At 36.6% G+C, this 22,871-nt stretch overlaps 4 protein-coding genes across 4 annotated transcripts; all 4 read right to left on the bottom strand.

The window, feature by feature from the left end:
• Position 1: 1 nt before the first annotated feature.
• LOC145237911 (transcription termination factor 3, mitochondrial-like) lies at positions 2-2,810 on the bottom strand. The gene is made up of 5 exons (XM_080100909.1): positions 2,157-2,810; positions 1,596-1,784; positions 864-994; positions 624-727; positions 2-540 (listed from the first exon to the last, which is right to left on the bottom strand). Exons 1-5 carry the CDS (start codon positions 2,714-2,716, stop codon positions 367-369), a joined length of 1,158 nt encoding a protein of 385 aa, XP_079957035.1. The 5' UTR covers positions 2,717-2,810; the 3' UTR covers positions 2-366.
• A 168-nt stretch (positions 2,811-2,978) lies between these two features.
• On the bottom strand, positions 2,979-5,592 carry LOC145237913 (mitochondrial ornithine transporter 1-like). The gene is made up of 6 exons (XM_080100911.1): positions 5,446-5,592; positions 4,851-5,106; positions 4,611-4,748; positions 4,039-4,211; positions 3,825-3,983; positions 2,979-3,498 (listed from the first exon to the last, which is right to left on the bottom strand). Exons 1-6 carry the CDS (start codon positions 5,492-5,494, stop codon positions 3,371-3,373), a joined length of 903 nt encoding a protein of 300 aa, XP_079957037.1. The 5' UTR covers positions 5,495-5,592; the 3' UTR covers positions 2,979-3,370.
• A 14-nt stretch (positions 5,593-5,606) lies between these two features.
• LOC145237914 (exosome complex component MTR3-like) lies at positions 5,607-6,852 on the bottom strand. Its single transcript, XM_080100912.1, has one exon. It carries the CDS (start codon positions 6,611-6,613, stop codon positions 5,783-5,785), a length of 831 nt encoding a protein of 276 aa, XP_079957038.1. The 5' UTR covers positions 6,614-6,852; the 3' UTR covers positions 5,607-5,782.
• Positions 6,853-7,792: 940 nt separating this feature from the next.
• On the bottom strand, positions 7,793-22,430 carry LOC145239473 (uncharacterized). Its single transcript, XM_080102797.1, has 27 exons — positions 22,128-22,430; positions 21,272-21,391; positions 21,006-21,203; positions 20,642-20,743; positions 20,394-20,555; positions 20,256-20,304; positions 20,140-20,183; positions 19,162-19,227; positions 18,759-18,974; positions 18,189-18,313; positions 18,001-18,108; positions 17,521-17,639; positions 17,378-17,463; positions 17,085-17,199; positions 15,003-16,599; positions 14,576-14,698; positions 14,171-14,384; positions 13,730-13,895; positions 13,245-13,315; positions 12,580-12,798; positions 11,885-12,042; positions 11,311-11,491; positions 10,683-10,811; positions 9,576-9,719; positions 8,773-8,995; positions 8,617-8,703; positions 7,793-8,332 (listed from the first exon to the last, which is right to left on the bottom strand). The coding sequence occupies exons 1-27, from the start codon at positions 22,275-22,277 to the stop codon at positions 7,998-8,000; spliced, it is 5,307 nt and encodes a 1,768-aa protein (XP_079958923.1). The 5' UTR covers positions 22,278-22,430; the 3' UTR covers positions 7,793-7,997.
• Between the last annotated feature and the right edge of the window lie 441 nt (positions 22,431-22,871).

Below are 22,871 nucleotides of genomic sequence, written 5' to 3' on the forward strand. Positions count from 1 at the left end.
CTAAAAGGAACAACAGAGCAACATTTGAAGGAGTTTACACTTAAGAACCAAATATTTCATTTTAAAGTTGTCCACAATAAGAAATATTTGGATAGTTGGTACAGACGAATAAATAAATCACACACCGGTGAATCGCATAATGTGGTTAATTGCAAAAAAAGGTTGGCAAATTGATAATGCGATTAACCGGATTTGTCTGCATAAGCAAAACAAAAAAAACAAAACAATTATAAATGTGTGAAGGTATAAAAATAACAACTAAGAAGTTGCCCAGAATTGTATGGTTTTCCACAAGTTGTTTGTTTTGGAAAGGAACTTTTTGGGCACATTTGTTTTATCAGATGCTCATTTCATTTCAGAAGCAGTTTATATAGTTTTCAAAAATCGTTCGTAATCTTCAATTGTTCCAACTTTGCATTTTTCGCAAAACTCTTCGTCAGTGCCAACCACTACATCAAGCATAGACAAGTAGCCTTTTTGATCAGGTTTGTACTGGTTTCGACCAAGTGACTTCAGGTAGTAATGCCTTGTCTCCGTGCGCTATGGATTCAAGTTCAAACACATTGGTATTATAAAGTAAAATTCAAGTTACACTATTATTAAAACTTTTTTTCTGCACTTACTTTGCGACGATTATTGAACACCAAGGCAGCCTGGCTTAACTCTTCCTTTGTTAATTCCATTTCAAACAAGAAAAGTCGACATCTTAATTCCAGTTCTTTCATTTCTAGAGGCAATTTCTGTTTGTCCAGATGTTACCATCAAAAATCTTAACTTAACTAAACACACACTTACCTGAAATGTTATATTACAGGCTGAGTACATTTATGTGGTTCTAAAAGAGTGATTGGATTAAAACTTACCCAGTAATAGCAAATTTGGGTAAATAGTAACCATGTTTTTTATCTGAGGTAGTGAAAAACCGAATGACTGTTCCAACAGCTTAATGTTTAGAAACACAGCTTCTAAGTCAGCTGTTAATAATGAAGGACATCTGAAAAAGATAATCACATTTAATTTAAAAACTTTAGATTCAATTTAAAAACCAAAAGGGCAAATTAGTAAATAGCATGAACCCAAACTTAAAATCGCTTGGTCCTAGTCTTTTTACATCATTAGCAAAAAAAACAATCCTCTGGGAATTAAATGTCTCCCTTTGACCTCAAAGTTGCTGTCCAAGGCCAGTTTAAAATGGTTAAAACATTTCCAAGGAAACCCAAACAGTATTACAGACAGTGAGAGTATTATAGACACTATAAGCCCTGCAAATATACAATGCACAGATTCTTTGCAGTTTATTTGTTTTGATTTTATCCCAGTTGGGCTGGCAACAGCTAAATGTGTTATGCTCACAAGAAGTCCACCATGGCGTGATTCGTTATAAGCCTATTGAACCATTTTTTATTTCTTTTTGTAATTTCAATTCAGTTTAACGAACCACTCTAAAACAATGAAAAACAGTAGCCTTTAACTGTCTGTTTAATTGCTTGTTCTGATTGACCACATGCAAACAGTTAGCAGATTCGAATTGCTATAAACAACAGTCATCTGTATTATGTTATAGAGGTTTGGCAAATCATTTTGTGGGGACTAACCTGATAATAAGACTCCGAAGTTGGTTTCCAGAGAAGTAAATAGTGTTTGCAAAGTTTGTTGGCAACTTTTGGTAAAATCCAAGGATGCCATCAATCTTTGGCACAGAAAGAGTAAGAAACTTTGGATATCGAACTAGTAATGATGCTATTTGCTTGCTGGTGAACTTCTTAGACCTCAAATATTCAATCCTAAGTAAAAGATGCCAAGTTAGTCAACTTTTAAATCAGGAACCTGAAGCTAGTACAAATTTACCAGTCATCCAAAAATTGTTTACGCAACCCAGAACATTCATGAAAATATAGTTCTTGTGAAGATTATTGTGTCAGTTTTGGCAAATATCTTTCACCTATATTTGTCCAAACATCCCAAAAGTTTAAACAGAGTTCAGTGCTTTTTACAACCCGACAACTTGTCACATTACAAAAAAAGAACTTAATTAGTTGATAAAAGATGCTTGTTTAAGTGAAATACAATTTTTCTCTATATGTTAGGATTGTTAGCTAACTAATTTTATCCCGGAAATAATTGTTTCCGAACTTATGACAACAAAATACACTTACATTTCTTCAAAATCCTCTATTTTGTTCTGTGGGTCAAGTATGTGTGGGTTTTTGGTCACAGTTGCACCAAATTCTTGAGGAGTAAGCTTGTTTTTCTTCAAAAACTGTAACTTAGGAACTACATCCCGATTCAGGTCCAGTTTCACAAGAAAGTCCAAAGCCTCTTTAAATTGTTTTTCAATAGTGTACAGCTCCACTCCGAACATCACAAGGGTTTGCAATACTTTAGAACTGTTTACATAATCAGCAAGGCTATCTGACTTTCGAGGTATGGAAACTGAATCTAATGTTTTTAGTTTTTCTTTTAGTTCTTCATCAAACTTCATAAAATCGTTAATCACTTCATCATTTCCGAATGGCTCGTCCGAAGCACTTTCTTCACTGCCACTTGTTGGATTGTTTCCTTCTGTACTATAACTGTAGGATTTAGTCAAACTGTTGTCGACTGTTGTTGGTGTATTATGCAAACTGCGTTTTTTGCACACGTTGTAAGATGTTGCAGGTTTTAAATTACGTCTTATCAGTGATAATCCAAAACGCGCTATAGCACGCTGTGCCATTTACCGTTTCTTCAAAACCAATTTGGTTTAATATCGGAAGAAAACCTTTTGCAGCGACTGTTTTTTGTCAACAACACGCACATGTGATTTTGTGACGAAAAATCCCCGAAATAGAAAACATAAAAAAAAGATCAAAATGGTTCCGTTCTAAAACTAAAATTAATGTTTGATATTGACTAGTTTTACTTTTATTTTCAATATACCTGATGTTTTATAAAACCTATGCTGCTGCGCTTGTTTCTAAACACAATGACTACCAGTATTTCGGTTTTCCTCAATTCTATCGATTTGTATTTAATTTCCTGCAAAACACACGAGTACGGATTAATATATAACACTCAGTCCTGTTCATGCAAGCAAAACGTGGTTGAAAATACACCTTTTGACCCACTTTTGCAGGGCATAGTAATAAGTAAACATACACTCAACGCACCTTCAGAAGGTTTTAAGTGAAATGTCCAACACAATTTATCAACAACACACTTTGGATCAACACCTTACATGCTTTTTATAGACCCATTACGTATATTTGCCACACATATGTCAGAAATTGCTACTAATTTTACCCATAGAAAGTAAAACCAACTAAAAATCATAAATAGTACAACTAGGTAACAATAAAACTGCCGAAAAAACATCATTATGTAAAGACAGTTAAGTTTGTAATCCAATGGTATTTCCAAACTGCTTTCTAGTCCATTCATAGGCAAGAAATAAGGCACCATTCGCAGGGTAAGTCCTGACGACGCAAGGGAGCAATCCATTATACAATGCAAAAACACCTAAAACAAAAAAGGTCTATTAGTACCTTGGGCATTTATGCCAACCACCAGTGGTGGGATTCAATTTTTTTGTCAGCCGGTTCTGTCATAAAAGTCATATTTTTCAGCCGGTTCATTGACAGTAAATCCATTGACAGCAACCAGTGATGCTAACCGGAGTGCTGATCTCATAAAATTTCGTGAGACGGTTCTATAGAACCAGTGCGAACCGGCTGAATCCCACCACTGCCAACCACATGTGTAAAGGAATTGAATTGAAAGCCCCACCATTTACCACACAAGCCAACAGTAAAGCAAAATAGATTATATATTATTTTATATTTTACCCTCTGTTCGCAAGACTGTCCTAAATGTTCTCATAAAACCCGCTTGCTTTCCTGCAGCTGATAAGACCTGTATTCTTGACTTCACAACATCAATAGGAAATACACCAACCCACAAGAATAGCCCTGCAGTACCACCAGCAAATATGGTCCCAAGTACACCTAATAAAATATGGTTAGAAGAGTACAATTAAAAGTATTAATATGTTTACCCTACCAACATCATCTTTGGTTTTTCCTTTTGGAGTCATTAAGCTTCTAGTCCATTCATAGCCATAAAAGAAGAGAAAATATCCAGGCATTTCCCTTGCCCATGTGCTTGTTAGGCCTTGAAAAGGGGAGAGAAGTCCTTCAGTTTTTATCATTTGTTTCAATACACCCCATGGTCCTCTGCAAGTTTAAATGTTCACAGTTTGTGCATTTCAGTGAAAGTATATTACAAACAGTAACAGTACTTTTACATAAAAAGTGTTTTTTCAACGCATTTTGACACAGCTTAGATGATATTAAGGTAAAAATGAACCAAAACAGATATGTATGTTTCTATATGCTTGACAAGAAAGAAAACTGTTTTAAGTCCAAAAAATTAACATACTCTGCATTATACCATAATGCTATGTAAAATGCTATGTCTTAATACTTTAATCCTAACAAAGATGCGGCTCTTTCGGCAGATTGCTATGTAGTAAGTGTTAAGTGCAAGTATTAAACAGCAATTTCCTCTTAATGTTTGTTGAACAAAAATTGACTGTTGCATGTATGTTCACAAAGCATTTTTTTAGAACTTACATTGATTTTTTATCAACCATTCCAGTGCTTTGTAGTTCTTTCATTGCCTGCATTCTACATTTTAGGATCTCAGTTGGACAAACGACCAACGTAGAGAAAATTGAGGCAAGACTCCCAGCACAGGCACTCTCTATGTTGCTAAAAAAATTCAGTACACTATTACACAATGCACACACCATAAACTAACCAGAAACCATCAGTTACCAAAACATATTACACTTTACCTAGCACAATAGCAACCTTAATTTGTCAGGGTGTTTATTTCTCAACGAGGCGACTCCACTTTTTGTGGCTCCAAGTGCAACAAATAGGACAGCATTTTCAGAAACATTGCAAACCAATGCCGGCATTGATCCTTTGTATAGTCCACTGATGCCTTCAGTTTTTAAAGTTTCCTTGAAACAGCTAAACATGCCATTGTACAGCTCCGGAAATGTTTGCATCTTTACTTTTACAGTGTCAAGCGGCTGGCCACAGTATACGCAGGCAGTGCCTCCTGAAATTAGGTACATACAGTTAGAACACATCCACATCATATTGATGACAGTTTGCTTTTATGTCCCAGAGCTTTTTATAATGCATTATACCAGAACATGAGCACATTTTGTTTTGACACAGATATCTGATGGTTTATTGTTTTACTAAATTTGATTTTACTAAACTAAACTTCTAGTTAAGAGATAGGATCTCTCATGGCCAGCTGCACTGATGAGACCTTATAGGCCGAAACAGTGTGCACTGCCTGCAGCTTTCCATTTACTGCTTTGATGCTTTTAGAGTGTTGTGAAATAATAGGAATAAGTAGCATAAAGATACAGATAAAATGAGAACATACCTGCACATCCTGCTACAAAGTTGGTAATAAATTGTTTGGCTGTCTCCATTGATCAGCCGGCATAGGTTCATCCAAAAACAGTATGTTACAATTAAATGTGCGTTAAAACAGAGTAAAAAACAGCTCACGATTCTATTTCTACAAACACAAATAAGAGTTGATCTCAAAGTACTATGAATGTTAATGTTGTACACATGGCAGTGGATTGGTCATTCAAGAAACATTTTACAGCACTGAATTTGAACATAAAGCAAATGTATAGATTAAGACAGAAAAGTTTTTTAACCAGATGAAAATATTAAAGCACCCAAATTGCATATGTTCTACACGTTTAGTTTCATGCATTATTTTGGTCAACACTTTTTACGGAAGACAACAGGCATTTTCTAGCAGCAGTGTATAAATTTTGCGCTAAACTAGTACACATTTGAATGGTCTCGACGAGAACATCACATTCCAAATGACCATTAGACAGTACTGCACAAACTTGATTTAGCGTTGGAAGAAGGGCAACTGTTACAAGTCCATGATTTAAATCTCCGCCGGATTCAGAATCAAAATCCTGTGGCCTGTATTCCTCGACCGAAGTAGGGTCTTCAAGAAAATTGCCATTTCCGTAAACGCGAACCGATGCACTAGTAACTATGTCGTACTGTTCAATTCCAGCATCGGCAAGAGCTAGAGAAGCTGCAGTTATAGATGCAGATACTGCAGAACCATCATTTTCCAAAACTATGATAAACACTTCAATAAGAGACTTTGGATAGCATTGTAACCTTACTGATGCAGTCAATGCTTGTAAAATAACATCGGAAATTTCAGCTTCACTCAAATCTGGAATGTGTCCACGGTGTTTGCTACATGAGAAGGGTGCATATTTGAACTCGCATTTTATTTTTCCTTCCATTTGGAAGTCTTCATAATGTTCTACATCTTTCGGTCCGTATACAGAACATACAACTTTTGTATTACCAAGTTCACAGTAGCAAGAGCCTTTGGCTTGGGAAACTGTTCCACATTGTAAGTAAATGCCACGAGATTCAGACGAATACCTGCCATCTAATCTTTGTTCTTCATCGTTCAAAAGCCTTTCTACTTTTGCAGGGCATAACGACTTGGGATCAAGACTGGACTGAGGAACAGCTAATCTACGAGAATCTGTAGCCATTGTTAATCGAAAATCAAATAAATGCGTCTAATTTTGCTTTAAATTATTGCAACCTGCACAGAAAACGATTGACAGCGCGCAGTAAGCATAAAGCCGTTTCAACAGCAAATTATCCAAGCATGGTGTTGCTGTCGCGTTGTGGAACAGACGAAAAAGGCTGCAGTTTACAAAGAGAAATCAAGTGGGGGCAACAGGTTCGCCTGTGAGATTGAATTTCACTTCAATTCAAAGGTTTTCGTTCTTTGTAATGTTAAGCAATTGTTTTAGGTTTAGTTCCGGTTTAAGTAGACGTAGGCGTAGCAGTTTGACCGGGCTCCTCTAAAATACGCAATCTACGCAATCTGTACGCAATCTACTTATAAAACGTATGCAACTTTTTAAAATGTTGACGGTTAGGGCTTTTAGGGTCTGGGTGAGGGTTTATAATAAAAATAACACTATAATTTAGTTTTAGATGTCCAGTTTGGGCTTAATATGTGTTGAGAGTGGTACTAAACACTATATGGTACCGCATGTTAACACTTGTGAGAAAATTAGACCTGAAAGGCATCTGAAATTAAATTATAAAGTTATTTGTATCACAAACCCTCACCCTGACCCTAATAGCCCTAACCGTCAACATCTTAGTTAATTTTTTTTAGTAGATTGCGTATAGTTTGCGTAGATTGCGTAGATCGCGTAGATTGCGTATTTTAGAGTAGCCCGTTTGACCTGCTAAATTGCACAATACGACTCAGTTGAGTATATTTCCAGCGGATTTTAGTATGCTGATTCAGTATTATGGCCACATTTTTTAAAGGTCGTGTGATATTTAAATTCACTATGCTAGTTCATAAGCCTACTGTATTGGAAATGAACTTCAAAAAAACAAGCCATTACTAAAACAAAAACCTGACATTTTAGCACCGAAAACCCTGTTCTGCAACAGTGCACTTCTACACCCTCAAACTGTTTGCAAAAGCTAATTTAAGCTAACATATAGCAGCTGTAGACAAAAGCCTAAACAGCCTGCAGCTTTTATGCGGAAATATATTTTCTGCGATGCCATTCCGAACTTTATTTCCTCCGTAAAAGTTGTTATTTAATGCGAATTTGACATTGTTTACCTTTTCCCGTAGCTTTCGATTTGTTTGAAATCAATAATGGCTGCAGATTTTATCACAAAGCAGTACAAATGTGTCCAATGCCATCCGTAACAGGCAAAATTTATTTCCAAAAACAATATTAACTGAAACCTTCCACTTCAGGCAAAGAAAAGAACAAATTAATAACATAGTTGCGCAAATAAAGACAAGTTCACCAAAAGCACTCAAAATCGAACGAGAAAACGGTTCACTCCACCAGTAACTTAACCATGCACATTATTGCATAGCAGTCTGGCAGTCTACTGGTCGGCAGTTTTGGTGACGTTACTATTTAATGACGTCGCAGGTTTACTTATGTCGTCATCATTCATCGACGTCACAGAATCAGGATCGGCGTTATCCTTCGACGTAACAGGCCTAGTGACGTCGCTACCAATTGACGTCACTGGTTCTGTGATGTCATCAACCACTGACGTAAGAAGGTTAGATACGTTAACGACATCGGTGGGAGTTTTGTCAGTTTGCACAGTGGGTTCGTCGTTTGTAACGTTGTATGCAGTATTGGACAGTTGATTGGAGTCCAGCACAGGAGTTTCACCAACAGAAACAGGAACTTCTGTATTCGATGTTTCGTCTGAATATAAGCGTTTTAAAGGTTACATGTCAAGGTGGCATAAGTGGTTTAAAGACAAAGCTGTAGCCTTTCACCACCTAGTACGTGTTTTTCGTGTGTGTTTGTGTCACTACATGCTTAAATGCAAAAAGATGGACATCAAATACAAGTTTACACGTAGCTTACAAGTTTCAAAGCTCACCAGAAAAAAACAGGAATGAAAAAATGTAATGTTTATCAGGATTAACTGTTACCAAGTTTTCATAATGGCATTCAGTAAAAACTAAAAGTGCCGAATCAGTTACCTTGATTGTCAATTTGACTATGCTGCTCATTTTGATTGTCGGAATGATTTTGTGTATCTGCATGATCTTCGCTATTGGGAACTTCATCTGCACAAAAAATAAACATGAACAATATTCCACAAAAACTTGTTAACACATCGCATAACTTTTATATACCTTGGGTCAATTCTGCTACATCTATGGCAACGTCTTCACTAACACTATCCATTATAGGTGGATCGGTTGGTTTCATCTTCACAGTGACAAGGTTTTGCTGGGGTTCAGGTTCGGTTGTCTCCAGGTCAGAGTTTTCCACTGAAATCTGTTTCTTTACTTCTACCCCAGGAATGTCTTCAGATTCCGAAGCGGGTTGAAACAAGGTTGCTGCTTTCATTGGAGTCTTAAACACATTTTATGAAACAGAGTTTATTGGTGAGGTTAAACTTCTTGGTCAGGAATAAAAAGCAAATTTTTTGGACAGTATTTTGCCGAAAAATCCCAGACAATTATAGACAGTCCTGTAGGTTAATTCTTCACACTACAGTTTAATAGCCCATAGGAAATGCACACATCTCATCATTGATTTGACATGTCCATGAATTATCACATGTACACAATGAGGGACCACGTTATTAAGTTGAGATTATGACAACATATACGATTTTTTACATTAATCTCTGTAGTGTTCAACTTTTGAAATGCGTTTTAGTTGTGCCTAATAAGTTGAAATCATGTAGGCATTGAAAATGAACACTGTTTTTGCCTATAAGGTCTCATAAATGCAGATGGTGACAAGACATATGCCGTTTTGTCTAACGCAGCAATCTAACCAGACTCCAGTCTGTTGGGAGTCATGCCTCATAAATGCTGTTAGATGCTACAACTGGACATAAACCACAGAGGAAATTGGTTCATAATGGCCCAACAACTACATGGGGACAAAAGTGAAGAAAGAAGTAGAAATGTGCCAGTAAACCAACCTGAACTGGGGGTCCATCGTAATAATCTTCGTAGCAGCTTGGATGGAAATTATCTTCACCCACTTTCACACAGTTTGTAAATTGCCATTCGTCTTCAGCTTCATTGTAAACAGTTTCAAATGCTTCTTTACACACTTTGCAACACTGTGAAAGTAAGAAACAAACACACCATGTTAAAATGCTTTCAGTTAAATTGATGTTTAGATTTTACCTCTCTACCGACACTATTTTGTTTTAATTTAACACAGGAATTTTACACACAATTTTGGCTAACAGATTTGTCACTAAATTGTGCTAGCAGACTGAAAACTTTGACAAGTTTAAAGTTATCCACCGTTTTTTATGTATACATATATATTTCTAAATAATAAGTATCATAATTTTTCAGTATGTTGTTACATGCAACTGTTGTTGTCTCCATCTCTCGCACTGAGTCTCTGGAGACTCGTGATTTTATAATATACTACAAAGTTTATAAATTGTGCTAGATCATTGTTTATCACCAAAGTGCTTGTGTTTTGTTTATTAGTTTATAATACTAAACAAAAATATTAGCATTGTCCATCTATAGCAGGGGTCTCAAACTCAAACTACTTTACGGGCCAAAAACAAACTTTTAAGTACGTCGAGGGCCGCACTATCGATATAGAAAAAAATGCAAGATTAAAAAGTAAAATGTTCATTTATGCCATTAGTTACTTTAAAAAACAATTTTGTAATAAATAACAAACCGATTTACAGTGTAGCAAAGTGAAAGAGTGAACTGTGCTATATTGCTTTGTGTGGAAACAATGGCCTACAATGACGCAAAAATGTGTTAAGTATGATGCAACAATCACAATAGCTGATTAAAAAATGGGCTCGTTTAATCATTCTGTAAGAACGTTGCATATACCACCAATAGAGAATGGTTGTATCATGCAAATTCACTGGTCTGACAGGGTATGCCGCCTAAGTTAAATGTTACTTCGCGGGCCGCACAAAAACCCTTGGGAGGGCCGCATGCGGCCCGCGGGCCGCGTGTTTGAGACCCCTGGTCTATAGTATCATGTTTTGACAATCAGTACTTTACCAATATGTTGTTTATTATTTATCATAACTACTTACATCCTCTCCAGGTTTTCCAGTTAGCGGAACAGTCAATTCTTCTTGCTCATTTTCAGCTTCTTCGCCCTCAAAGAAAGTATTTTTGTCACGTTCTACTGGATCCTCAACTTCTTCATGGCAAATCCAGTCCTAGGGTTAACAAAGGAAAGTGAAGACTTCAACCATTATTCAACACAATTAACTATAGAAGTCAAACAAACTATCAAACACATAAAGAACCTAAATTTTAGTTCAGAAAATTTTATATCAGATGTAGGCAGTTCCTAAACATGTGCCACAGTTAACATGCTAAGTGAATTATGACTTAATATTAAGTATTTTTTGATATAGTTGCTACTATTGCATTACTAGTTTTCAGTAATTGTACTAGAAGTACAAATTACAGTTTTTTTTATCTGTCTGCTTACTCATTTAATAAGCTAGCACCAGTCAAAGTCAATGATTGACTTTTTGATTGTACATTGTACAGAGACTTGAAAATGAGGTTTAAAACAAAAGTGCATGTACACCTCTCTAGCTGTTTGTTTTGGCCACACTAAACTTAATCGGCTTCAGCAACAAGTCTGTCATGTATAGTTTCATACAGTAAAGCACATAAGGTAGCAAAACTAAGAAAGTACACACTCACCCCAGCAGATGGATAAATTTCTCTGTGAACTTGAGCCCCGCCCTCTTTGTCTTTTCGATTTATCCGATAATGCCAATCCAGATGCTCAGCATATATGTCAGTCTGTCGTGTGGTAAATCGCAGACCACAAGCTGAGCATTGTATTCCTGTGTACAACCGCTTCACTATCTCATCATGGCGCCTGTAATGCATGAATGAAATACATTTACACATTTTTATTGAGTGAATAGCATCACTTTTATTGTTAGGATAAACTGCAAATTAAAATGTTGTACTGCTGAATTATATTTAAGTTGAAAACACAAACTTGTTACTAAAGACCAACAATTGTTTTGGTAAACAATTGTTTTTTTTTTGGTAAACACTGCAATTTTAAGTTTTAGTTAAAAAGTTTTTAGTGTTACAATGAGTGACTTTGTCTGTTTATTGAATCCTATTAAGGTGTTAAACAAAATCCTATTATTTTGGCTAAAGTGGAAAAGCAATTTGTGCTTTAAACTCTGCAAAGACAAAAATTAAGTTTTATTCAGCATCTGTTACTCACAAACAAAACTACATAATTAAATAGACTTACGTTTTCAGATTTGAAGTGAACGTAACTTCAGGAAGATTGGCATCAGGGTCAATGTTTAGCATTTCTTCATCTAGCGGAGAAACAGATCGATTTCGCTCTTCTCTAAGTTCTGGTTTTGAAACTTGTTCCACTACCGGCATTTTGTCAATCACAGCAGGCTGAAAAAAATTACAGATTGAAAACTGAAAGCACTAGCTCTGAAACTAAACAGTTTTCGGCGATTTGATAAGAACAAAATTGTGCATGCTTTTATCTGTCCTAGTTGCTTTAGAATGGATAAACAAACACAAACATTTTTCTTTCATTGTCAGTGTAAATTATATAACTTTTTTATACAATGAACCAAAACGTTACCGTAACAAAAATAGGTATAGTTTGGGATTTAGTACTTAACAAAACAAAACGCTAAAATAACTGGTATATATGTGATGTACCAGAGTAATCTTGGTTTTGAGTTGGAAATAATAATTTTGTATTGTCCAAAAAGTGCTGCTTAACATGGTATTGCCCTTGTCCAAACATTGCAACAGCTAATTCAGTATTTTATGTTTAGAATAAAATTATTTAAATGTGAGCCAATCCACTTGCTCACAAACAAAATAGGTTGTTGTCACTACCCCAAACCTTGCTATATATATTTACTGTATCTCATGTACACAGTAACAAATTAAACAGCATTTAACAGTGAACAATACCTCAGTGATCAGATTCTGGGTTTGCATTTGAGGTGATGGCATTGCTTGTGAGGTTTGGGGTACATCCACTGATTTAGATGGGACTGGGCTATTCGATTTCGCCTCAGGCTTTTTACTCGCTCCAGGCAAAATCCCCATGTTCAACAAATCACTCAGAAGTTTGTTAACATTCACTTGTTTCATCATAGCAGGGGGCTGAGCTGGTGGTTCAAAAGGTGGCTAAAATGCAAAGAACAGTAATACTTGGTCAATTTCAAATCAAATCAACTACTGCTGATTTATACCTTGCACAAAAAGCAATATATGTTTTTTTTACACTATAAAAAAGTTTTTTTTTACACTTTTTACACTATACACTAAGATACACTATACTTGTCTTAGTCTAGGTTTCAACACTTTAGTTTCAAAGTAATCTTATTTTGGCTGGCATTGGCAATAGATATGGATTGATAGAGCAAGCTATGCACTATTAAAATCTTAATCTCTACTCAACTAAGTCAACTGCATCATAATCCTAGTGTTAATGAAAGTATAGACAAGAACGAAACATTATTATGGTTGCAGATAGCTGATTTAAGATGACTATTTTGCTCTAGATGCAGTTACAGTGAAGTTCTGTTACACAGTGGTTTAATAGCTATAATATTAAAGTCTACTTTATTTACCTCAGAAATTGGTGGTGGTCGTCTGTCTTCACCAACTGGACGTGGCATGTCATGTGGAGGATATCTGTCTTCTAAGATACAAAACAACAGTCATAACCATAATAAATTTAGAGCAAAATAAAACATCTACGGGATACTATAATCTCACAATAACATGTATGTTATTACGACCATCAAGTCAATTAATGACAAGCTGCAGACAGTGCACAATGTTTTGACTCTATATGATCTTCTGGTGACAAAGAAGCAACTGGTGACAAGAGGTCTTATTGGCTAGTGTAGCCATCCAAGGGTATTCCAACTAAGCCCATCTCTTGTCACCCGCTACACTGATGAGACCTCATAGGTTGAAGCATATGATGACCACAATATTTTACTTTTCTGTCTAATATTAAAATACAACAAACAGACAAGACCACAGATAAAATGGCCCAGTCCAAAATCAACTTTGAAACAGTAGTTAGTGGGAATGTCAAAACGCTCACCTCTTGGTCTATCCCACCCTGGCATTCTGTCATCGTGCATGTCAACTGGACGTCGAGGTAGTGGCATGCGTCGCCCTGGTGGTGACATTGGCCGCCGTGGGTCTGACATAAAGTCAGGTGGAGGAGGTGGCGGTGAGATTGCTCTGAAGTGGGGAAAGCGAGGTTCCTACAAACAAATAGAGAAAATCACAAAACTGAAGACACATAACTTGTCACCAGCTGCACTGATTAAGACTTAACAGGTCGAAACAGTGTGTACTCTCTGTAGCTCACTTATATATGTATTGGCTCCATACTTTTTTAAAGTACGATTTATTGTGTAAAAAAGTGATTTACCATTTTGAAAACGACCCATTTTAAACCCCAATTCCAACACAAAAAAGAGATGAAAAATCTTAAGTATTTTTGAAGCAGGAGGAAATGCAATAAATAAAATCTTACCCTCCTACGTGGGTCTCTCAAGAGTGGCGGGCGATGATGCGAGTCTGGTGGCATTCTAGATCGCGGTGGGTTGCGACCCGGTATTTTCCCATGCGATATGTCAAATGGTGGAGGACCATTCATCTCATGATCGGGAGAATCCCATCTTTCTCTGCGTGGAGGAGGAGGACCACCTCGACCTCTTCCTCTCTGGTACCGAGGAAACATACCTCGTCTGCAGAACATAGTTATTTTTGTAAATTTCTCATGTCAAATTTTTTGCAGTTTGATCAAGCATGTTTACGATAGCCCACTAAACTTCAAAAAAAGAGAATAATACCATTTACCTATATGGGTTCGTAATACAAAACACCTCTGCTCAAAAAACAATGTCTTTTCAAGGGATCGAGTACAAATGAAGATTACCTTCTTTCTTGACTGATTCTCTCTTCCATTTCCAACTGATGATGAAGAGAATTTTCCCACTCCAAGTTCTTTTTTTCATCTTCCAGCATTCTTTGGATTCGATCCTCTTCATTATTGAACTCCCTAAAATGGTGAAAAAATGTAACAAGCCCTGGCAGATCAAGTATATAATTGTAATTTCAGTATTAATTTATAAATTCATATTAAAGTATTTTTGATTTAATGCTTGTTTTGCCAGCCCAGTCCATATTAATACGTGTGTTGATTACTGTTGAAATTAGCTCACATGCCACTATCAGACTCCAAAACATTAGCGCACAAAGCCATTGTTGTTTTGACATAAGGGACGATTAAAAGGTTGCCACCCACTCACAACAAAACTTATGTATACTCAAGCAATTTTTCTGAACACAATAAAAGTCCATACCTTGGTCTGCGATGCCCTGGTCGTGGAAGTAGAGGCCTATCGCGTCGCCCATGATGATCAAAGCGACCTCTGAATGGTTCAGTAGGTGGACCTCCTTCTTCTTCATCATCAATGACATAAACCAAAGGGTTTTCATCCAGTTTCTGTCTGATATCATCCAACATCTTTGGAGATTCTGGTTTGTCGTGGTCGTTTGTAGGTTCCACAACTGGGGAAATATTCCTTTTATCATTTTTTTCAGAGTCAATGTTATCTGGAGTTGGCTCTGTCTGCATATTGTCACTGTTTTCAGCTTGTGATATACTTGTGGCATTTGGTCTATTATCAGTTTCTTTGGCGTGGTCCTCCGGGGTGACGACTTGGTTTGCCGGCATTTCCTTTGGCTCATCTATGTGTGTTTCTGATTCAGGTCCTACTTTGTCTTCCTTGTTGCCCTCAGGTTTTGCTTTTTCCGTTTCAACAGCTGAACTGTCACTGACTTCTGAGGTATCCATTTTGCTTTCTCTTTCAGAATCGACACTTACATATCGCCGCTTCTTTAGTGGAAGAGGTGGAGACTTAAGGGCCTCCTCGGACTTTTTCGAAGTCCCCTGATCAGTATCACTGCCTTGTGCTATTTCTGAAGTACTTTCTTCAGTAGCACTCCCTTCGCTTGTTAAGGATTGCTCTCTCTTTTTAGCATTAAGCTCTTTCATGTACATTGACTTCTTTAACTTTTTCATGTGGTCTAGGTAGGCTTTTTTGGATTCACTTTTCTTTTTCAGCCCCATGGAATGCTTATGGTAAGCCTCGGCGCCTGGAGGCATGTTAGCAATAATGTAATCTTCAGGCTCTTCGCACGGAGGGGTCTTTTCTTTTTCGGGAATGTTAGCGATAATATAATCCTCTGGCTCCTCTGGACCTTGCTTTTCCTCAATTTTAGGCATATTGGCTATAATATAGTCTTCTGGCTCTTCTGGGCCATGTTTGTTCAAAGAATCTGCATCACTGAGGTTACCAGCCCCTTCATCAGGAATTTGCAAATTGTCTTTGACAAATTCATGTTGCTTTTCCATTTTTTCATCAGGGTGAGCATATCTCCTTAAACTTCTGCCTTTGTGTCTTGAGTTGTCCGCTTGCTTTTTCATAAATCTCGGGGGCGAAAGGTGCATGGCTTGAGGCGGCGATAAGGACCTTCGCTGGTTCTGGTTAATATTTTCTATACGATCATGCATTTGTGGGAACGTTGGGTTGTGTGGCATTGGAGGGCGGGGATCTCGTAGCAAAGTTCTCCCACCCCTGGGTGGAGAGCGGCGTCTCCTCTTATCTGGGGGTATTTTATCATCGTTTTTATTAAATGGCCTACGTGGGATTCGCTTCATTGGAGGACGGCCATCATTGCGGAATGAACCATAAAAGTTCCTCTCTGCTTTATGATGGGGTCGTAACTCTGACTCCATTGGCATGTCAAATCGGGGACCTCTATTAGAAAAGTGTGGTGGCATTTCGTTATGAATTCTCTCTTGCAACTGAGGTTGTCGTCTTAATCTTGGATCGGTTGGAGATGGGCTTCTCCTCATTTGACGATGCTGGCGCTTGTTAACCATCGGTGATAATGCTACAGACAAAAGTGTAGGCTATGGCTTAATGGGCAATTGGATAAAACTTAACATAGACGGGTATTTGTGGATGACTCAATTTTAATGAGTCATTTTTGAACCCAAACGGTAGCCTACATTATTTGAGTTTTGGTGTTCAAATTGATGTTCCTATATACCTGAATTGTGTGAACAGGGTGGCAAAAGTATGAAAAAAGAGGTGGCTTACACCTCGCTTCTGCGCACCTTTTTATCTATCGTTTTTATACCTTTTTTATCATTCCTTTATGCGACTAAAGTGTATATGAACAGGTGCAATTGATGTGGTCTTCATATCACTGATGATGACATGAGCATTTGCCGAAACGTTTGAACAATAAAGCATGTCGCTTTTTACGTTTATTTGGGCCGTTATTTTCACCATTAAACTTATGAACAGATCCGTATTCAGTGTTCCAAAGAAACCAGAAATTGTAAAAAAAGTAAAAGTAGCAATACAGCTTACCTGGGGCTCCTTGTGCTTTTCTGACTCGCTGTAGTTCAAACAGCTGATGAAGTTGTTTAAGCAGTTCTTGATGTTGCTCATGAGTAAGTTGTCCATTCCTAAGCTGGACATCAGCCTACACAAGAGCGATGACGGTTGTATAATTTTAGGCACCTAATCAGTTCACCAGAAAAATTAACGAAAGTTACCATAAACACTTTTTTAATCCATTTTAAACAACAAACACAAGTCAAATCAAGCACAGAGCATAACCTTTGAATATGATTTAACGCTAATTCATATAGTGAAAATACCTGACGTAAAATCTCATTCTGATGACTAAGAGTTAGTTCTTGAGGTATTTCAACATTCGGATCAACACTTTTTCTCCTTTGGATGGCTATTAAAAAAGGTTACATTAAAATCAACACAGCAAGCATGCTATGTGTAACAATACCTTCATGTGGCCTGTTTCTTTTTGCAGGAATTCTGGTGTCTGAACTGGAAGCATTCATTTGAGCTTCATCTGTGTCAGGTTCAGGGGAAAATGCAGGGGACAGTGAACCATCACTTGATCTAATATCAAGAAACAAGATTTTGTCAAACATACTTGTAATGTAAAAACTGTGCTGATACAGAAATCGTCCTGAACCTATGTGCACCTATTACAGACAATTCCAGTTGCAGAAAATATACATACTAAACTGAAGCTTTCAGTACACTGAAATCTGTTTGTGTTTTGCGTCACGCAATGTAATGTATAAAATCATTTTGTTGATATAACGGCATCCTCAGTTCTTATTGTGCAAGAGAAATATTTTAACTTCTGTATTTGAAGCCATTATCAAATTCTGTTTGCAAAAATATGGCAAAATCAGAAGGACCTATTAAAATTTGCTCAGTCCATGTTACAAATAACAACAAAACTGACGCTTACCCTGGAACATCGTTGTGAAACAATTCACGCTCTCGACGATTTGGTTTCTCTTTCCTTCTTGCATTTCTTACTACATTGCTGTCAGGAGAAATTGAACGGGATGGAGACCTATTAGCAAAAATGTAACAGAGTTTACTAAACCATGAAACATGTTAACTTGGGGTTTGGGAAGTGGACAAAGTACTCACGGCACTGGTGAATGATTTCTTGCCATCTTAGGTGGTGGTGGTGATGGAGAACGAGTTTTGTTTCGGTAGTTCCGCTTTACTCTTCGATCCTGGTCACTCACAGGGCTGACTGGCATGTCAGTGTTCTGAGGTGAAAAACAAAAACATTTTTAAGTTAAAGAAACAGGTTTAAAAATCTGCAGACAGTGCACACTGTTAATGATAACGATTAATGCCCAGTTGTGGTATAGAGCAGGTTGATAAGTCATGGATTTTCATATTGCTGCTCTCAATAAACTGAAGAGCAGTTGGATAGCTACACTAGCCAATTTGACCGACCTCTCATCACCAGCTGCACTGATGAGACCCCATAGGTCGTAACAATGCGCACTGTCTGCAGCTTATCATGTATTGGCTTAATGATTTATAAGTTGAATAATAATCAATTCAAAAAAAGTTACCATTTTTTTTACCAAGCACTGCTTTGGCTAATGCGATATATACATTTGCATAAAATGCATAATTTCTACTTAAACATCCCTGCAACAGCATTATAGAAATGTCCAACAAATATTTTTTTGTTTAATGTACCTGCGTTTTCTTTTTAAAATTCTTGTTTTTTAGCAGATTCTTCCCCTGTGGACTTTTGGACGGTTTAACTGTTGCTTTAGCCTTGTTTGGTGAAATTGATGGCTTTTTGACCTTTTTCAAAATTGGTGCGATCCTCACAGGTGGTGAAGTGTCTTTGCCAGTGCCTCCCTTCTTTCCATTTGGCTTTGGCTGTACAGTGGCATCCGGTTTTGCTGGCTAAAAAGTAAAAAAAAATGCTTTTTTAGCAACACATACTTCAAGAACTACACTAGCAAATAACAAACTACATGCAAAATCTAATATACAGTTAAGCAAACGAAAAACACAAATACTCGTTTAGCAGATAATGCCTAGGCAAAACTATACACTAAACGGCTAAAGTTTTTGTAAATTTAATACCAACCTTTTGTTGAAGGCCAGCAGATTTTACCCTTGGGTCTTTTGAAACTTTCGGTCCTGAGCTGTTGGGCTTTAAAAACATAAAGTGGTATCGCAAAAGACAAACAAACTTATAGTCAAGTTAGGGGGATAAATTTAAAACGTGCTAGTTCTAATTAACATGTAATGTGTAAACAACTGCATGCCTAGTGTTCACTGTCAATTTGATTAAGAATTTTATCCATTGGTTTAATAATACATCTAAGACCTTAGTTTTAGATGCAAAGATTTGTTTATAATTTAGATTTATTAAAGTTACATTGGAACCACATTTTTTTCCATTGCAATTAAACCAGCAGGGCTCAATACAAAATTAAACATTTGCAAATTGGCTTAGATTTATTATGGGTCAAAGAATTAGCCATGAAACTAAGAATCCCTCGAAGTATTCAAGCATTTTTATTCAAATGTGCAAAAAATAGAATTTGCTATAATATGCTTAACTTTAACCCATAGAAGTTTCAAAGCTGTTAAATTGACTCAAAACAATGTTTTTTATGGTCGATACATTACTTGTAAGTTATTGTTTTGGTTTGTACTTCAAATTTGAGATTACCGCTTTATAAACCTTTGGTTGCAGTAACACAAATAAACTATGTTGTTATTGTCAATTTACTTTCTTTTTTACATGCTGAACTTTCAAAAATGTTTTAAAAGTTTCACACTAATTGAGCAATCAATTTTGACCACCCTATAGCCACATTGACAAACCCAACAGTTAAAAAATCGAAATACAAACAAAGAAGGCGTGAAAGTACAGTAAAAAACAGAGAAACAGCATCATAGGTACGACAAAAATGACAGCATTTATATAAACCAGCAATGTACACAAAAACATTGTACAACAAAATTGCGAATGTTTGTCATTGTGGCTATCAGTTTGGTAAAATTCGAATTTCAAGTAGTGTGGGCTTTTAAGGTCATTGTAGTTCATGTTACTTACCATTGATACAGGTTTGTTATTTTGCACGGTGACTTTTAGATTACCTACACAACAAATCAAATAGTTATAACGAATCCATGAGAATATACAATAAACGGCATTTAGGTAAAACATACTTTTCGGAATCACTCTAGCACGAGGGTCCTTTTGAGGCACAGCACTGGTCTGCAAGAAAGAATTGTTTTATTGTTGCTCTAGCTTTAATTGTTTTTCACATTTTGACAGAGCGCACCACTATAGCCATAGATACTTACTGGTTTCTTTGATACATTTGTATGCAGCTCCTTTTGTTTGGCCTCTAGCTGTTGCTTAGTCTGTTCCAATTCCAACATCAGTTTTCGTTGTTGGAGCTCAAGCAGCTCTTTTTGTTGCTGAACAAGCTGCTGTTTTATTTTGTCCACATCTGTGGCAGGGGTCTGTCAAAAACAAACAACCGATTTTAGTAAGTTTGGAGGCTATTAGTGCCAAAAATACAAATATATATAAATGTGGGTGTGTTTACCTGGTTTTTTGAAGTACCACTGGATTGGCTTTGCCTTGACAGAATGGGCGCACTTTGCCGAGATTCTATGGTAGCTGGCTTTTTTGCTTGGGCCTCACCACCCTGAATAAATTACATACAGTTTAACAATTCAAACTAGAACTTTTCTTCAACAGCAAATTCTGGTTAAACACATACCATACTACTCCATACTGTAGTACATTGTTTAACAAATAATTGGTCTCCACATAAACTTTAATATGCCATAAAACTAGAACTGTGAGCATTATAGGCCATTAATCAAGTGATTTTTTGTAAATACAAAAGCATTATACAAAGTAAGCTTCATGGTCTTAACATTTCGGAATTAACAAGACCAATTTACCTTTTTCAGAAACTTCGGATTTACATGAATATTGGTTGCGGCATGTCCATCTTGTAGACTGGTAGGCAATGGTTTAATCGGCCAATTGGGATCGAGGGTGCGGATTTTAACATCAAGCTCATAAAGTCGTTTAAGTGGAAAATGATCATCCCAAGTTGTACGGAGCTTGTAAAGAGCCATTTTGCTTTTGTCATCACTCTGCAATTGAGTACAACTTTTATTTTTTTGTTTTTCAAGCACTTTTTCAAAGAATCCACTGCACTTACAGACTCAAATGAAATCTTGAATGTGTGGACGATGTTTTTCGCAAACATTGGTTTGTAGTTTTCTCCGACATTCTTGATTATGGAATCCAAAAGATACATGATTGGAAGCTTGAACGAGGCCTGCTCAGTGAATGTAACCAGTAAACTTTCAATGCCGGCATCAAAATTGCCAGCAAAGAAAAAATGTCCATGTGTAAACAATTGATTCCTCATTCACAATAAAACGCAACACAACAGTAAAAGACACAATTGCGCAATCACAATATCAAGCAAAAACAGTAATGCATTTTTAGCATTTATTTCCACATATTTGCAAGTCACAAAGCCTGTAGATTGAATTGACCCGTACACCTGGATAATCTAGAATGCTGCCTGCCTACTTTATATTGTCTTCCATTCTTAAAAAAGTTTTGAAAGTTGTTTTTATGTCAAGTGATGGTTTCTGACACAGCTTTGGCCAGCTGTCATTTGTAATGCAGCAATTTTGTGGTCTGTGTGTATGTAACTGTACAAGACCTTCTGCTATAAAAACAAATTTTAGACGACTCCTTTCTTTGGAGATACAGACATTTCCTTTCCAGCATAAAGAATCAACTCCATGTGCAACGAAAAATTGTACTTTTTCGATATTGACACAAAACAAAACACAAAAATTTTATTTACCTTAACTAAAGATACAATAGTTTTAATAAAATAGACTTTTTTTTAAAAAAATAGGGTAAAATTTATTTGCACAAAAATGGGCTATAATGAGGGATATTGTGTATAGTCGTCAGTCATCATTTTATAAGTTAAAACGGTACCTATGTAACGTGAAATTAGCGATCTTTAACAAATAATGAATACTTAATTGAACCTTGGACAATTGAGCCTCAACCAGCTTGACAATTTGCTCGGCATATTGCTTGCTTTCATCTGCTAAAATGGTGAGGTTGTTGATGTGAGGCTTAGAGTTGAACGTTAAATCTTCTAACGACGACTGGTACTCTTCAATGGCATCTTCCATCACGTTGGCCAACCAACTGCCGGCGGTCGGGTTCGCCTTTCAAACGCAATGGCGGATTCGAATCGAACTTCCGTACACCAGAACGTCAAGAAAACAAGAAAAGCAGGGCCCTAGTTACGTTACCTGAACAAAAATGCCATAACTTGATTTTGTTACATAGTCGTATGCGAAACTACACCAAAATCGCTTCATAAACAACAAAAAACAAGACAATTATGTCAAACAACACACGAAAAATCATTTTCTTCAAAATGACAAGAGAAAAAGTGATCACGTGACCTGTAGTCTCAAAAACAGCCGTATTTAAATTAAAAAGCGTGGGATTAAATCGCTTAATTTAATACACTTAATTTACCTGCCTAAATTTGTCTGATTTGAGACTGTTGTAATATCTTTATATTTAGTAGTTGCTCAGTTTTCTAAAAGTGAATACTTTTCGAAAGTTACCAATTACCAATTTTACCAATGCTTACAAATTTTTAACTGGGCTTTTGTCTGGGGTTCTTATTGCATAAAATACAGTTGCTATTATTTTAAAACTATTATACATATCAATTTAAGTTCGAAAATAATTACAAAATAGGATTACTTTGT

Source organism: Phallusia mammillata, chromosome 7, assembly GCF_965637545.1.
Source record: "Phallusia mammillata chromosome 7, kaPhaMamm4.hap1.1, whole genome shotgun sequence".
NCBI classification, from domain to species: Eukaryota; Metazoa; Chordata; class Ascidiacea; order Phlebobranchia; family Ascidiidae; genus Phallusia; species Phallusia mammillata.